Source organism: Oryzias melastigma, linkage group LG12 (genome assembly GCF_002922805.2).
Source record: "Oryzias melastigma strain HK-1 linkage group LG12, ASM292280v2, whole genome shotgun sequence".
In the NCBI taxonomy this organism is placed as follows: domain Eukaryota; kingdom Metazoa; phylum Chordata; class Actinopteri; order Beloniformes; family Adrianichthyidae; genus Oryzias; species Oryzias melastigma.
Genome location: NC_050523.1, coordinates 8,685,616 through 8,699,964, shown reverse-complemented (window position 1 = coordinate 8,699,964; position 14,349 = coordinate 8,685,616). Strand labels below are relative to the sequence as shown.

The following is a 14,349-nucleotide window of genomic DNA, read 5'->3' as shown; positions in this document are numbered from 1 at the left end:
GAAGGTAAACATGACTTGATCATGTTTTAGACACATGTTTAATACTTGTAAATTGAACAACCCCACTTTTCCCCTTTTTTCAGTGTTGCGACAAGCTTTTTCCAATTGTGCGTCTGCTTCTGATTCACCACGATTTGAATAAAGAAATACTCAGAAGCTTCGTTTTCTTTATACATGTGCTCCGCCTTGAGAAAAAATGCTTCAAGAAGATGTTGAAGACAGCATTCAATGTGCTACAAACTCTGCAGAGAGAGCTGAGGAAACTCTTTTTTCCACCTCACCTGAAACGGCCTCTTCAACTGTTTTCTGTTGTCCTTGTCTCAGGGGAGGCAGTGAGTGAGACGGACTTAATGAGTTCTGTTTGGTGCTGGAACAGAAAAAAATCTGATAATTATTTTACTTTTTTTTCATTAGTGTATAAATCTGTATGTTGTGTATCTACAGGAGAAATAAAACTTTTAATGGTGTTCGAGGTGACCGAACGCTACCTGAGGTCCAGACTCAAAGCATCAGCAGAGTTTGATGAAGGCAGAAACCGCCGTTTTGTGGCATTGGAGACGGGAACAAAAGAACGAGAACCTTTGGGTTGAAGCAGCAGTCTCACTGAAACATATGCACAAATACATATTTAAAAACAAAAAAAGTTAAATTAAATTTAAGTGAAAGGAAACTGAAGTAATTTATTTTTAAATAAACTAAAATAAACCTAACTGGATTTAATTTACCGGTAATTAAATAAAACAAAATTAAAATTCTCCAAAAAAGACTTGGAAAACAAAAGGAAGGTAACTGAAATAAAATAAAATGAATTGAATAGAATTAATAAAAATTTCAGACCAAAGCAGTTTTAAATGTCGACTAAAAACATACATTTTAAGAAGTGCATTTTAATACTTAGTAGTTGGTCGTATTTTCTTTTCTTTTATACATTTTTATGCATTTCTATTTGTCTTTTATGTATTTTATTGGAAATAATTTTTTGTAATTTTAGGCAATTTTTTTGTTCTTAATGAGTTTTTACTTTTTTGTCTTCTTTTTATTGTAAAACACTAAGGTACCCTTAAGGAGATGGCAGATGCTTCATAAATAAAACCAATCATTCATTCATTTATTCAAAAATACAAGAGTCAAGTAATAAAAAAAATAAATCAAGATATCAGCCATATTTAGGGTGTTTTCTTCTGTGGAATTGCTTGATACACAATTGGTAAATAAAAAAAAATTAAAAGCACAACAATATCTTTCACTTCAATTTATAGATGGCTTTTTGTCTTTAATCCACGTGTCAAAAGTTCACAAATAAAGTAAGTTCCTTACCATCTTTGATTTCCTGAAGGTCTCTGGGCTGCACAAAATCTGGTTTGACGCTTTCAAACCACCAGAAAAGTTCAGCAATGAAGACCATTAAATTATTCTGCAAAACACAAGAAGAAAATATAGACAAATGCATAAAAGTGGAGGTTAGTTAGACTGATGAGTATTTCTACAGTATTTCTCATTGTTTTACCATTGCTGTAGTTTTGTGATTTGATATAAAACTATTTAGACATGGTGGTCCAAAGAAAATAGACAAATGTTTAATTTTCTTAAAAATGTGTTTTTACTCATTTATTTCAAAAATGTATAAAAAGCAACATATTTTAGCATGTGTCTTCAGCAATGTTTGTAACAGTTTATAAAACACTGCTTCACACCCAACACAGTTTGAAAGGTGGGCGGATCAACATGTTACTGTTTTTAAACAGGCTTGCTAGATAAAAAAAAAGTATTCATGTTTCAAAAAAGCTGATTTTTTGCCGTTAAAATGTGTATAAAATGGCTAAAATGAATCATCAATTCAAATTAAGATTAAATTAGTGTTGATACAATTAAGTCTTTTTTTCTGTAAAGGTTTTTAGAAGCTCACCTTTAACACTGGTGGAGAGTACAGCAGGTCCTCGGGCGACATATAGAAGCATTTGTTCAAGTACTCATTAGAAAACTCTGTCAGTAGCTGGATGTTGTAGACGCTGTCTGCTATGGAAGGAACCTCCTTCAGGCAAATATCTGCACAAAGTAGAGCAATATTCATTAGGCAAAAGGAGAATAATACAATTATCACATGCACTCTATAAGTCTTATTAGATTTTTTTTGCAGTTATAAGAAAATCTACTTGAACATTTAAATGAACAAGATGAGACTAGAAATAGCTGCAAGACACTTTTGCTAAACATCCTTGAAACTGTCACAATAGGACAGTGTATTTAACTTAATTTAAATGGATGAAAATTAAATAAATAAATAAATATGTATACCTCCATGTGGTTAGTTACACTCTAACCCCTCCTGATTTGTTGAGTTTAAAATTTGACTAACAAGAAATGTAGTTCCTCTGATGACCACTAGAGGCTGATTTCAAAAGGAAGCATATTTTAATTGACTTTTGTATAACAAAATCCTATATCAAATAAAAAACAAATGTGTGTTAGTCTATTAGAGCTAAAATGTGAGAATAATTAGGGATGTTTCTTTAATGGACAGGTGGAGGGACTCAACAAAAATCTACGTTTGCTTTGTCCCGGCTTATCACAAACGTTCAGAACCCTCTTAAGTTGGGTGGAGTAAACTTCAGTCTTTAAGGCATCTTTGTTTTCCCGTTCCGCACCATGTGACGTCAGCAATTATTGTTGTTTTTGTGTTCCCCTATTTATCACATAGTAGGTGAAATTCAAGAATTGTGGTTATTGATAGTAAGACTGTAAAACACCTCAATTTATGGACTCAATAAATTTATGTTGATCTTACTGTACCTTCCAGCCTAACAACCTCCGGGCAATAGAAATGGATCACAGTTAGCAGAGCCGTGCCGTCACACACATCCTTCAGCAGGTCTTCCAAAACCGGGAAATGCTGAAGTGTGCGGCCTGACAGGTGATCTCTGCGGTAACGCACCTGTGCAGCAGGAGAGGGTCCGAGTTAACCCAAAATAACACCCATTCTGATCAGAGGAACACAGTCTTTTTGTTTAGTTATTATTATTTCCTCTATTCTCCTCATTCCTCTGCCTCTCATGTTTACTCAATGAATGATCAAGCAAATTGACCTAAGGGTTTAAATGAAATGGAAAAATAATAATGATGGATACATTACCACACGAGAAAACTCCACAGGCTCCAACATGCAATGGGCAAGGGCATGCAATAGGTCGGGCTATGGAGGCAGGAATGACATGATGGGAAGAACGAATGAAAGAAACTATGAGGTGATCATCAAACTCTGCTAAAAAGTAACAATGAGTCCCTCTCTGAGTGTGTGTTTTGGGGGGACAGAGGTTAGCAAAAAGAAAAAAAGGGAAATGAAGCAGACGGACAAGATGATCCGTCTTTAAAGAAACAAATGAAAATCTGGACTTTCTTCTTTACAGAAGCGACAATACATTTAAATATTTTCACATCCTGCTTTAAAAATCCTGCAAAAACGGTTTCATACTTGAATGTATGCACAAAGTGACAACGTAATAGCATACAATTCAGGCAGACACATTAAGGATGTTTCAAGCATTACACTTACAGGAACAAGCTTCCAGTACCATTTGGAGGGAGACTAGCATCCAAGAAGCAGTTTTTTTTGTTTTTTTTTGAGGGGAGGGAAACAAACAGGAAAAGCAGCAGACAAGTCAAGGGTCAGATACAACTACAGGAACAACTACAAGAAAGTCAGATTTTCTCCAACAAGAATGAAGAAAAGTCTGATCTTTTCTGATCAGGGGTCACATAGAAAAACATCGAGGACACAAAAAAACTGACCATTGAGAAAGCAACCAAACATGTCATTTGCAATCTTGATTTTTTTTTACTCTATCAGGCATATTTTTACCAAAAAAAAGTTAAGTACAAGACAGAAAAAATTGAAAAAAATAGATATTTTGGGGATTTGTCAGGTAGAGATTTAGGTAGGTGTATCACACGAGGATGCAGATCAAAAATGCAAAAAATATTTTTGTTGAAATGCTCTCTGGGGCCAAGACACAAAGACAGAAGCAGAACATCTGTTCTACCTTTTGGTGGCTGGGCGACTCCAGCAGGTGCTGCTTCATTTTACACTCCTTTTCTGCAAGCTCCCTCATCTTCAGGTTTACCTAAAGCGAGGAAGACGCCGCACAGGTCAGAGGCAACCGTCGAGCGCACAGATCGGATAATCGGTGTGTTCTGAGGGCTAACCTTGTTAATCCAAAAAACCATCGCGTCTTCCAAGCTATAGGGAAGCTCCTTGGAGGCACTGAAGTTGGTGAAGCGCCGGACGCTGGCCACCGCCTTCTCTATGCTGAACATCTCCACTGTATAGGCTGTCATGAGGGCATCGATGAGGTGGATGTGGGCACTCTAGAAACAAAAAAATGTATTTATTAGTCAGACACACAGCCTATTTTGGCTGTATCTTTTCTAAAATGACTCCAGAAAAAACTTGACTCTCTTCTTTCTGTTTTTTTTATGAGTTTAACTATTTGGTGAACAGTTTCTGAAATACTACTGATGCTACATTTAGAGAAAAAAACAGCACAGTGACAGTTCAAGCAGGCCACAGTGGGTGTGGAGTATAAGGGTGTCTATACATTAGCAGGGTTAGTTGTTTCAACATTCTTCTGATAAACTTTGTGTTGAAAATGAACTTTTGGCAAAAATTGTTTGATTTTCTTGAATATGAAGCACAAATGTTGCATTCTATTTACACAATAAATTTTGAAATTTATAGCCAAGGCTAAATATGACAGCAAAAAATCCATATTTTGATTAAATACAAATATTTTCCCACATAATTTCCTTCCTTAAGCAAATGTATTTAGGTCAATTTTATTAAGTCAGTCATGCACCAGTGAAGGTTTGGTTTGTTCCTGCTATTTCTCACAAAACTCACTCCAAAAAAATGTATTTTAGATGTTTTTAAGCCCACTTCATCAAATAATTGACAGAAAATTCTTTTTTTTCATAATATTTAAATTTCAATCATGATATGTTGTGTGGCTTGGAAAAAATATTATTTATGGGAAAAACAGCACTTATTGTCTCAAATTTGATCCACACATTTTTAACATGGTGAAACTGTAATACATAACTAATTATCAACAAATTTATAATTTTTTTCAATAAAGCAAGTAGTCATTAAAGAAAATAAAATAACAATTGCTGAGCTAATCTCAACCTGAAGAGTTGAAAATTAGCAAAACATTTTCCCTCCAAAACTGTGTTTGAGATGTCACGGGGGCAGCCATTTTGAAATGAGCAGGAAAAGCCCTTCTACTGCCTCTAGTGGAATGATACTGTACAGCACAGCAGAAAACATGGACAAAGTCACATACAGTGGGTTTTTAAAGGAAGGTTTTGATTATACTAATGAGATAGGGGTGCCAGAATTATGTGTATCAACTATGATACAAATGGTTATACAGGATTAACATGTTCTTGTGGGATTTTTCTGATTATAGATGACATGTATAAAGAAAATTGAGTTCAAAAATGCATTTTTGAGTATTTCTTAAGTCAAATCATTGTGAATCAGGAGCAGATAAAACAAATGCAGTGATGTAAAAGATTTGCTCCATGCTCTGCTTCATTCAGATGCATCTATTTCTGGACGACTCGATCCATGTAAGTCTTTGTTTTCTTCCTTCAATCTGGCAGCAGGATCAAAACTGTACGGGAGGATAGTTCAAATGTTGCTCTCCATTTTTGTTGCACCGGTAACGTTAGCTTGGAGAGTGTAAACAGAGAGCTCTCAGCAAAGGGTTTCAGGTCAGCCTCAACTCAGAGGTGAATTTCAAATAAACTTTGGCCGCTCTACAGAAACTATGTCCTAGAAAACAACTGTTTTTGGCTAAAAACTGCATAATCATAATTAAAAGACGACTGGGAATGCTTTTAAAGTAGATTAAAAGATGATTTGAGTAATCAAACTCAATATGAAGATGTATTTCCCACTTATTTTGTTTTAAATAACTCTTAACATTTCACTGTTTTGTGTTTCAACAAACCATTTTAATGGGAGAGGAGCTGAGATCCAGATCCGACACGGGTGTGTCGTTGGTCTCCAGGACGTGGATGCCTCTCTTGGACAGGGTTTGGAGGACAGCCTGGTGGCTTCGGAGGGCGGCGGCCTGCTCAGAGGGAAGGATGTGTCCACACACCCGGCAGTACAGCTCTCCGGACAGCAGCAGGCGGATGATGGGGGGCTTGATGTGCTCCTGCTCGTACTGGTCGGTGTAGAACGGGTCTCGTAATTCTGCTGGGATGTGATCTAAAGAATACAGCAAGTTTTTTTTTCTATAAACAAATTTGTTCAATTTGCTATGTCAAATCAGAATACAGATTCAGCCTTAGCACTGTTTGGGTGCAGACATTTATAACACCAGTGATTTATCATGTTATGTAACAGAGAAGCTTCCAGTGTGCAGACGATAAAGACTCGAAAGTACGAGAAAGCCGTGCAGTTGAGCTGCCAGCTCTGACTTCAAGCTTTAAGTCAATGAGCTAACAGGACTTAATGGTGATGTCTAAGCTGACCCCGACAGCTCTGTGTTTTCTGCTCATGGACACAGACATGAGTGTGCTATTTTTATTTGCCTCAGACGTGGTAATCCTGCAGCTCGCTCGAAAAGTACCTTCCAGCTTGTTCTGTGGTACACACTATCCTTTTATTTAAATAAAAAAAAAAAAGAATGAAGGAAAGTGAAATTAATATTTTATAAATCCCAAATTTTGTCCCTTTGGGGGAAATTTAATTATAATTTTACTAAAATATTTTAACATTTTAAGTTTCACAGTGTCCATAAAGTGTAAAACATGCACTAAAACCTTATTTTATACTTCTATTTTTAAAGAAAACGATGCAATGGTTCAGTCCAAACCTAACTAAGGTCACTTTTTACATTAAGACAAAGGTATATTACGTTTTATTAATCTCAAATTGGGAAATATTAACATAGAACAATCTGTGGAGCTTTTTGGCTGCTTTAATATCTAAAACAGGCTTTTTGCATAGATTTATGCTTTTACTAGAAATAAATGCATCTGTTTCTGAGCACAAAAGTTTGGAAATAATGGAAATAATAGCCCTCTGACATTAGAGCGATTCAGTTGAAGTTGCACGCATTGTCTTTTCCCTTCTTCATATCACAATACTGTAGATGATTGTGCACAAATACATATAATGGATAACCCTAATGGCATTTTTATCCGATTATGCATCTCCATTAGTCATCTGCAGGTTTTCTGCAATGAAAGTTCGGAGTGCTAAACCGAAACCAGCAGCAAACCAACAAGGAAAGCATGAAAACATTAATAACCACTTGAAACATTTTTGAATAGTTTCCACAAATATCTTCATGTTGTGGTTTTGATGGACAAATAAAATAAGTCACTTATGCTTGGACTGAATTTAAAAAAGACAGTACAACACAACAAACGATGGAACAGCTGATCACACAACCCCATTAAAAATATGTTTTTCATTCATTTAAATACAACACAGATTTGTTTTAATCGATCTGTTGTCCCACTTCCCTTCTCGCTGTCCCAGAATGCCCCCACATCGCCGCAGATATGAAGCATGGATCATTACATGCTCGTCTGCGTGTGTTTTAGTGAGAAGAACTGAAGAGGTGGAGCAAGCAGTGCACACTAATCCTGGCTGCTTAGATGTTTTTTATCCACCTGAGCCCAGCTTTGGAGCCCACCCTGGTGGGCAGGCGTGAGCAGAATCAAGAATGTTTTCGTCTGTGTGTGTGGAGGGTGAGAGAAAGAGGGAGTCTTTTGTTTCCTTCCTTCTTGACACAAGGTCAGTCGGGGCACAAAGATCTCGCTGACAGTCGTGTCAGAATCTGAGCTCTGCAGGAGGAAGAGGCAAATCTTCCCTTCTGCTAAAGAGCTTAGCTGACAAATCACCGTTTAGAGAGCAAACGGGCGTCCAACAAATCACGCTTCCCAGGAATAATTCAATTTTTATAGCAATTACAAATTAATTACTGATGCTACACTAATATGTTCATTATTCTGCACATTTTAAGCCCTTTTTTCTCTACAAACAAACAGTAAGTTTTCTTTTTCTTTTTTTGTGTGTTTTTAGCATGTTTTGATTTAGATTTATTTACAACACAAACAGAAAAATATATTAATTTCATAACAAAAAAGACCAAACAAAGCAATGCAGACGCTACATTTAAAACACCATTTTTGTTACAATCATATTGACTGACAAAAGTGAGTATGTCAACATAATAGAAAGTGAACTTGCCATTCGCATATATAACCTTCTTTCTCTCTATCTTGATGTTCTTGTGGCTTTTTTCTTAAGATGAAGGACATATTTAAAGAAAATTAAGCCTAAAATTGCATTTCTAAATATTTCTTTATTTGTGAATTAGAAGCAGATGAAAAAAAATATTTGGAAAAAAACTTGTAGATGTGACGTGAAAGCTACTACATTAAGCCATGAGATCCCTGCTTTTGCTCCATTTTGATGCATCCACTTACAAACAAATAGATCCATTAACGTCTTCATTTTGTTAAAACTGTACAGCTAGGCTGGGGTTGTGAGGGGGTGTAAGCTAGCAGGAGAGAATGTAAACAGATGGATATTGGAGGCCAATTTCTAATAAACTCCAGCCAATCTGCAGAAACAGAAACTATATCCTAGAAACGTCATAGATTTTTGGGGGGTTTTGGTTAAAAATGGCATAATAATAATTAAAAAAAAAACAAAAAGATGGGACTTTGATTGAATTTAGAGTTCTTATGTTGAAAATGAACAGCTTAAGTTTATTGATGTCTTCTAACCTCACACCCAAGAGTAAAAAAAATTTATACAAATTGTCAAAGTCTACATCAATTTATTTTTTTATTTGGCTTTTTCACAATCCCTTATCAATAAATTCTACATCGTTTTGCAAAAAGTTAGAGGTAAAAAATATCAGCTGTTTGTGCAAACCTTCAAAAGGGTCATGAATAAACAAGCCATGACTCCAAACAAACGAGTCGTGTCGAACAAGACGCGAGCCTTCAGGTCCAATCCCATTAAACCCTTAACCATGTGACAGGCTGTGCTGAACACAGCACTGCTGTGTTTGTGTCTGTGTTTGCATTCTAATCTGATGGCACTTTCCTCTTTCTTCACCACCACCCGCTGACGCTCAGCGATCAGACGGAGAGACAGCGTTTTTTTAGCTGAGCTAAATCGCACTTCATCTGCATCCTCCTCATGCACACCTTCATCCTTACACCACAACAACAAAACAGCACTGAAAAAATGGATAAAAAACAATCATACAACTCTGGTTTAGTCTCACGCCTCCAACTAAACAGACCAAAATATTCAATTGTTGGTTAAATCTCATATAGAAAAATTTTTTCTTTAAATGCTTTTAAAATAAATCAAAAGATGATCAGAGTGAGACTTTAAAGTTCAGGAGGTAAAAACTGACAATCATTTTTGCATTTTAGAAAAAATGTGAAATGCTAATATAACATAGCATAGCCTTCATATATGGAAAATCAATCAAAAAGCAAAAACTACCTTTGTACGCCTGCCAGTTCCTAAAAATGTAGTCATTTTAATAACTACACCACAGTGAGCTATTTAGCTGCACATTGACACATTTCTTTAAAGATCTACTCCAATGATAATCATGTTTTTGGTGTTTTTATCATGTTCTTTTTCTCATGATGTTCCTGTTGTTGGCAGTGGACCTCGCCTCTAAGACATCTCGCAAATACATCCAGTAACGTTTTCATTTTCCTTGTCTGAGCTGCTATCTGGCTCAAAACTGTGCAGCTGGATTGCATCGTATCTTGGCTTCGCTAATGTTAGCTTTTGAGGCGCTATAAGCTAGCAGGAGAGAGTGTAAACAAAGGGGAAGTAAGTTTTGGGAAATTGGCAAAACTTACTTCTGTTCCATCCACAACCTAGAGACGAATTTCTAATGAACTCCTGCAGAAAATATTCCTTTAAAAAATGACAGATTTTTTAAATATGGACTAAAAAACGGCATAATCCTAATTAAAAGACTACTGTGGGTGCTTTTAAGATTAAAAATTGCATTTATTTGCCGAATGTAGTTTGTACATAACAAGTACAAGCTTTTTCAGACAGTTTTGTTTTTGTCTGCTCCTGATTTGCCACAATTTGATAAAAGAAATACTCAATTAAATCTTAATTTTATTTGTATTATCATGAGAAAAATCATCAAAGAACATGTTAAAAACATTAAAAAACCCATATTTTCATTGGAGTTGGTCTTTGTAGATGCACAGAATTTCATTTCTTTTAGTAATATATTCATGTTACTTCATTCTAAACATGGAGGGGCTGAATGACCTCCTCTACACATCCCTCCACAATTTGACAATTCCTCTCCTGCACAAAAGTAATTTCCACTACATGGTTTTACACCAAAAATAACTACGCGAGTACTTTCTAAAATACCCAGTAAGCTCATCTGGAAAAACGCGATTCCCTGTTCAGGCTCATTTCTCACTAATTGAACTTTAGCTTGACCTTCTCCGCTGGGATAAACGCTCTGACTGCACATTTCCATCACTGCACGGTTTAGCAGGCTCTACAACGCAGACACAAAAAAATACATTTTCTTTTCTTTTTGTGGGACAACTGCTATGCAGACACATCCAGAAATCATAATAATGGTTAAAATGTGCAGCTTAAGCAGGATCCAATCAGATTAAGGCCAGGAAGCTGGCAGGAAGATGGTTCATTGTGAGAGCCAGATCTCCAGCCAAAAATGAAGAGGTGTCATGTAACAAAGTGGTAATGAGCAAAAAAGAGATTAGGCTACTTAAAAAAATGTTATATGATAATAAATCTGTAATTAGCTTTAAAAAATGTGTTTCATCTTTGGCAATGGTTTTCAATAAAAATGAGTCGGTTGGGACGGTTGTGGAGATGGAAAAATTTAAAGACTCATGACACGGATGTCATAACGTGAGAGTTATGCTGACTTCTAAGAGTCAGTCAGTGACACAAAAACCCACTTTGGAGAGACCATCCCCAACATTCAAATGCAGCCTCGCCATCGCCATCGCCATCTGATCTCATCAGAACTGGCATGGCCACTGAATGATCCAGAGCTGTCTGCCTAAGTTTCCATTCACGCGGCATGAATGCTGTGTTGTTTTCAGGGTGTGAATCCTTAATTTGTCAGATTTAATTTGATGTTAGCATAATTAAATCATATTCATCACACAGATGCTGTTTGGCGAGACTCAAACATGTACACCTGTAAAAAGTACTATCTTAAGCTATGATTTGATCATAAGCAATCAAATTTTTCTATGTTGCACCGTCAAAATTGCTTTAAAAAATGACTTAATTTACTGCTTAAAATTCAAAAAGGGCTTTTTTTAAGTAAATCAATCAGCTGTACCTGCTTCCTCCTGCTGGAGCCTAAATCAGCTGACAGTGGGATGGGGGGGTGGGGGACATAGACCCTGGACAAGTCAGCAGTCTGTCACACGGGCAACAGAGGCTCCCATGCATGCTGACATTCAGGGAGAAATAAATCTCTCCAGTCTGACGCTGAACTATGAGAAAAACCCAGAGCAACCTGAAAGCATGCAAGTCTTCTAACAAAGATCTCCAATCCCTCCTACTCTGAATCCAACAAAAAAAAACAACAAAAAATTGAAACAACTTGAACTTATTTACCATCATATGCAAGTTTATGACTATTTCAAGAAGATTGCAATCCAAAATAAGAGGAAAAATGAACTCCCTAAAGGAAAAACATCTATGAATGCCCCTATTGTGTCTGATTTATACATAACAATAAATGCTTTAAAAACTTAGTATTTCGAAATTAACTCTTTTTAGATCCAAAAGGTCATCAATGGTCAAATAAATAATAAAAATCCCATAATTTCCTATTTTTCTATGGTGTTCTATGTAGTGAAAACAACATTAATCTTTGAATATTTTTAAATATCTGCGGTGAACAGTATCTACAGTTACAAACCAGACTTTCACAATAATGTCCTGCAGCTTCTTTTAACTGTCTAGTCCCTGATCTCAGTTTGTATTTACAGTTTACATTGTTTTGGTCAAAAATGTAAGTACTTTAAAAGTTTTAAAAATTTGAACATTTTAGTTTAAAATAAACATAACAAAAAAAGGTATTACACAATTGTGGTTCCCCTTTGGAATAAATGCTTGGAACTTTGTATATAGTTTTGTGGGAAATTGCCCGTTTTTTAAAACTTTTTTCACATTGTTTTTGACTTTTTACAGATTTATTCATGTTTAATTTGTCTCTACATGTTTAACCATTTATTATAAAACATACATTTGATACTACATATATTAGACATATATATAAAATATTAACATATATTTGATATTAATTTTTGCAGCAAAAATGACACAATTTAACACTCACTCACACAGTTTTTTTCGATTTTTAGGTTAATTATTTTTGTAATAAAAGAAATATAAATGTAAAAAAAGGAGTGGGGACTGTACTAAAAAATGAACATCAAACATCGATAAAAAAAAAAAAAAAGTTTTTTTTAGATAAATGATAAAGTAAAAATAAAAGCTCAAAAAGGCCCTGGACTACTAAATGATAATTTACATTATGTATTTCAACATAATTATCATATATGCCATTTTTGATGCACTGATACTAATTGACATTTTCAATGACCTGAATCTCAATAAATCATTGGAGGTTAAGTCAAATTTAAAAGTTTAAGTTCTACTGTCACTCATTTAGGTATGTGAAATGTGTTCTCTGCATTTGACCCATCCCCTGGGGGAGCGGTGAGCTGCAGACACAGCCGCATTCAGGAACCATTTAGTGGTATGACTCGGCCAGGATATGAACTCACGACCTTCCAGTTTCAGGCTGGACACTCTACCACAAGGCCACTTAACAACCAGATATTGATAGTTTAGGTGGAGAATTAATTTATTTTTTTAAAGCTAGTAAAGCAAAGCAGGGGTGGGATTATATGCATCTGCTCAAGCAATCTACTGAAAAATAATGTGTATATTTATAATTAATAGCAATAAGTGAATTATGCATATTTTCCTATCAATTTTCAATCAATTTTGACAAATCTCTAGATATATTTTTCTATTGTTTGTCTGGTTTTATACACCATGTCCAACTGTTTATTTAGCCTGAATAATAGCATCAATAAAGCATCAATTTGGTGAGAGCAGTCCCCTATAGAGGAAGACCTACCTGTGCCATAGGCTTTTCCAAAGAGCCAGCGGAGGTTTGCTTCGATTTTTGCCCTTGCAGAGTCATAAAGGTCCAGCTGTACAATCTGAGCCTCCATGGCTCCTCCATCACCTCCACCATCATCATGACTGGCTGCTGCGCCTCTCCTCCTGGTGCTGTCTCTTCCAGCACTCACATCCATCCTGCAGGAGGAACAACACAGTGATCATCTATGTGACACCTATGTGACCTACTATGACTCAGATAAAAACGTTTTATTAAAGATCTGTGTTGCTGCAGGAGAAGGTGAAGGACATTTTGATCCCCTGTCTTCTTCTGTGACATCAGCGTTTTGTCTTTTCCAGCTAACCAGCCTTGCTGCACCTCAATGCACTGTCAACCAGCAGCTAGCCAAACACAGCTCACCCAGACTCACCTCTACGAGCACATCGGGGTCCTCTTCGCGGCAGCTTTGACGGCTGTTCCCTTAAAACGCCGACATGTCGGCCCGGCTGCAGCTAACGGTGGAATAACAGACTCCTCCCCGCCCACAGACGCAAATCTCTGGCGTGTCAGGATAAAGCGGCGGCTGATGGTCGCTAATCCAATAATGAAACATCTGACTGGCAACCATCCGGGAGCTGGTTTTCGAGGAAAACGGTGGTGAGTGCAGGCCTTCAGGCTCGCGCCGAGGCTGTCAGCAGCCCTGACGGGTCGAGCGGTGCTGTTGTGGGAGCCTGTCTCTATGGGGACGGAGAAGGCTGCTGGAGGAGCTGCTGCAGTACGGCCGCTCGCCTGCTGAGGGCGCTGTTTGCCCAGAAGGAGGAAGTGACAGCCAAAATTAACGTCATGAAAAAAAAAAGAATTTTAATCCTGTAAAACTTTAGGTTGCTGTTTTTCTTCTGTTTGGAAATAATTCTGTGATGAGAGATGAACTGGAAACAAAACAGTAAGTTTGGTTTAAACTTTTTCTGGGTCTAGGTGCTGATTCTCACCAATTTCAGCTTCATCTTCATTTTTTGCTGCTGAACACAAACCCTCTGTGTTGCAGTCATGCCTTTCTTCTTTTAGCATCTGTCCATTAAATGCCTTATATTAACTTTTAATCTAATCAAACTCTTCTAGCTTCTGCATCAGACCTTCA

At 36.6% G+C, this 14,349-nt stretch overlaps 1 protein-coding gene across 2 annotated transcripts in view; it reads right to left on the bottom strand.

Annotated features, from left to right (window-relative positions):
- The window catches only part of LOC112162863 (calmodulin-regulated spectrin-associated protein 1), a 23,988-nt gene extending 9,649 nt beyond the window's left edge, over positions 1-14,339 (bottom strand). Inside the window, exons 1-11 of one of the 2 annotated variants that reach the window (XM_036214422.1) lie at positions 13,642-14,339; positions 13,227-13,408; positions 6,009-6,271; positions 4,201-4,362; positions 4,038-4,118; positions 3,131-3,190; positions 2,791-2,932; positions 1,907-2,046; positions 1,318-1,414; positions 489-603; positions 282-367 (exon numbers count right to left, since the gene is read on the bottom strand). In XM_036214422.1, coding sequence (XP_036070315.1) covers positions 282-367; positions 489-603; positions 1,318-1,414; positions 1,907-2,046; positions 2,791-2,932; positions 3,131-3,190; positions 4,038-4,118; positions 4,201-4,362; positions 6,009-6,271; positions 13,227-13,407 — 1,327 coding nt within the window. In that variant the 5' untranslated portion in view covers position 13,408; positions 13,642-14,339. The remainder of the gene's footprint in view (positions 1-281; positions 368-488; positions 604-1,317; positions 1,415-1,906; positions 2,047-2,790; positions 2,933-3,130; positions 3,191-4,037; positions 4,119-4,200; positions 4,363-6,008; positions 6,272-13,226; positions 13,409-13,641) is intronic. The other variant, XM_024298793.2, reaches the window with a different exon arrangement.
- Between the last annotated feature and the right edge of the window lie 10 nt (positions 14,340-14,349).